Raw genomic sequence first — 3,190 nt, 5'->3', positions numbered from 1 at the left:
ATGACTGATCATTCCTTTTTTTATAGTCCTTATTTCATTAATTTCTTCTCTGATTTTTATTATTTCATTCTTTCTACTGAATTTGAGCTGTGTCTTCTTCTTTTTCTACTTCCTTTAGATATAAAGTTAGATTGTTTGTTGAGAGAATTCTTGTGTCTTGAGGTGGGTCTGTGTTCTTATAAATCTCCCTCTCATTCTTTTGCTCATCTCAGAGATTTAGATATGCCACATTTTCATTTTTACTTGTCTTCAGATATTTTTCTTAATGACTCCTTTGATTTCTCAATTGACCAATAGTTGTTCAGTAGCATGTTGTTTAGCCTGCATATTTTCTTGATTTTTTTACAGTTTTCTTCTATAGCTGATTTGTAGTTTCATACCGTTGGGAACAGAAAATGACTGACGAAATTTCAGTCTTCTGAATTTATTAAGACTCTATTGTTTCCCAACATATGGGAAACAATACTCTTGAGAAAATTCCATGTACACTTGAGAAGAATGTATAGTCTGCATTTGGATGGAATGTTCTGTACAGATCTATCATGTCCATCTGGCCTAATGAAAACATAAGGCTGCTGTTTCTTGTTGGTTTTCTGTCTCAGTGAGCCATGCAGTGATGCAAAAGGAGCGTCAAAGTCCTCCTCTAGTATTGTGCTGCTGCCAATGTCTCCATTTAGGTCTCCTAATGCTTGCTTTATATATGTCAGTTCCTCTATTTTAGATGGGTATATAGTAACAACATTTTTTTTTTAATTTTAAAATCTTTAATTCTTACATGCGTTCCCAAACATGAACCCCCCTCCCACCTCCCTCCCCACAACATCTCTCTGGGTCATCCCCATGCACCAGCCCCAAGCAAGCTGCACCCTACGTCAGACATGGACAGGCGATTCAATTCTTACATGACAGTATACATGTTAGAATTCCCATTCTCCCAAATCATCCCACCCTCTCCCTCTCCCTCTGAGTCCAAAAGTCCGTTATACACATCTGTGTCTTTTTTCCTGTCTTGCATACAGGGTCGTCATTGCCATCTTCCTAAATTCCATATATATGTGTTAGTATACTGTATTGGTGTTTTTCTTTTGGGCTTACTTCACTCTGTATAATTGGCTCCAGTTTCATCCATCTCATCAGAACTGATTCAAATGAATTCTTTTTAACGGCTGAGTAATACTCCATTAACAACATTTAGTATGACTTTATCTTCTCCATTTTTAGGTCTTCCTGAACTCTCAGTTTAAGAAAAAAAAAAAAAAACACTCATCCACTGTTTTTACACTGTTTTACACTATTCATAGAATCTGTCACCAGGTGGCATGATATAAGATATTTATGTGCTTATATTCTCTATCATTATTTTGTGGCTTTTCTTTCTCAGAATTTTAAACCTAGAAAATGGCTAGTATTCAGCATATATTCCTCAAATGGATAAAAATATTTCTCATTAAAACTGTGCAATGCATGATCCCTTGAGAGAAAATCTAAAAGCTTTCTCCACATCATAATCTAACTGGGACTACCTTAGCAATTTAGATCTGTTTTTTCCACTTAGGTCAGTATTATGCCTCTCTGTCTAACAGAATTCCTAGTCTGAGATGTCACAAAACATCCTTTAAATGTGAAGATTCATTAAAAATACAGATGAAAAGATGGATGAATAGATAGATAGATAGATAGATAGATAGAGATAGAGATGTAATTGTAGTGTTTTCAAATGAATAATGTCCATTTGGGTAAAAATGATTCATGCAATTTTTTTTTCATTCCTAGTCATCAACACCACAACATGATACCAGGAAATGATACACAAGATTCAGAATTTCTTCTTCAGGGATTATCAGTGAAACCAGAGCTGCAGCCCCTCATCTTCGGGCTTTTCCTCTTAATGTACCTGATCGCTGGGTTTGGAAACCTGCTCATCATCCTGGCTGTCAGCTCAGACTCCCACCTCCACACCCCCATGTATTTCTTCCTCTCCAACCTGTCCTTTGTAGACATCTGTTTCACCACCACAACAATCCTAAAGATGTTAATAAATATACAGAACCAGAGAAAAGCTATATCCTATGAAGGCTGCATCAGTCAGATGTATTTTTACATGCTCTTTGCAGTGTTGGATGATTTTCTTCTGACCGTGATGGCCTATGACCGGTATGTGGCCATCTGCCACCCCCTGCACTACACAGTCATCATGAACCCTCGACTCTGTGGACTTTTGGTTCTGCTATCTTGGATCATTAGTACCCTGCTTTCCTTGTTAGAAACCTTACTTGTGTTACGGCTGTCTTTCTGTACAGATTTGGAAATCCCTCACTTTTTCTGTGAAATCAAGCAGATTGTCCAGCTTGCCTGTGATGATACGCTTCTTAATGATACCATTATGTATTTTACAGCAGTGCTGTTGGGTGGTGGTCCCCTCGCTGGTATCCTTTACTCTTACTCTAAGATAACGTTCTCCATACATGGAATCTCGTCACCTCAGGGGAAATATAAAGCAGTCTCCATCTGTGCATCTCACCTCTCAGTTGTCTCCTTATATTATTGTTCAAGCCTAGGAGTGTACCTTAGCTCTGCTACTGCTCCCCACAACTCTCATTCAAGTGCAACAGCCTCTGTGATGTACACCGTTGTCACACCCATGCTGAACCCCTTCATCTACAGTCTCAGAAACAAAGACATAAAAAGAGCTCTGAAAAAACTCATTCACATGGCAGTTATAAAAAGGGAAATTGTTCTGGGTTTGAAGAAGCATCCTTGAAGAAGAGCTCAAGCTTTGGAACAAAAACTTATATTCTTTGATTAGATTGTGGATGTTGAACTTGCTTTTTCTATTCATTTCCTGGAATTTCTGTTTCTTTAACTTTTGCACTTTAAATAAACTGTGCACTCACTTTTTGAAGCTTTCTTCTCCATCTGATGAAAAGACAGTTATCCCCATGATCCACTTTCCTATTTCCACAAAGTTTTTCCTAGCCTAAGAGCAGAAAGACTTTGAAATTCTGGTTAATTTCATGATGCTACATGGATTACTTATGAAGAATTTCATCTCAGATGATATATGCACATGCATACTCAATTGCTTCAGCTGAGTCCTACCCTTTGTGACCCCGTGGACCACAGCCATGGATTCTCCAGGTGAATATACTGGAGTGGGTTGCCCTGCCCTCCACCAGGGGATCTTCCCAAC

The 3,190-nt window shown here is 38.2% G+C and overlaps 1 protein-coding gene across 1 annotated transcript; it reads left to right on the top strand.

Moving 5' to 3' along the window:
- Nucleotides 1,790–2,761, top strand: LOC102183312 (olfactory receptor 7A17-like). The gene has a single exon (XM_005701319.2). It carries the CDS (start codon nucleotides 1,790–1,792, stop codon nucleotides 2,759–2,761), a length of 972 nt encoding a protein of 323 aa, XP_005701376.2.

The sequence above is a fragment of the Capra hircus genome, chromosome 7, assembly GCF_001704415.2.
Source record: "Capra hircus breed San Clemente chromosome 7, ASM170441v1, whole genome shotgun sequence".
Taxonomy (NCBI): domain Eukaryota; kingdom Metazoa; phylum Chordata; class Mammalia; order Artiodactyla; family Bovidae; genus Capra; species Capra hircus.
Note: the sequence above shows the minus strand (reverse complement) of the source record. Positions and strands in the feature narration are given on the sequence as shown.

Excerpts from the sequence above, each read along its gene's own strand:
- LOC102183312 (XM_005701319.2), top strand. The coding sequence starts at position 1,790 with ATGATACCAGGAAATGATACACAAGATTCAGAATTTCTTCTTCAGGGA.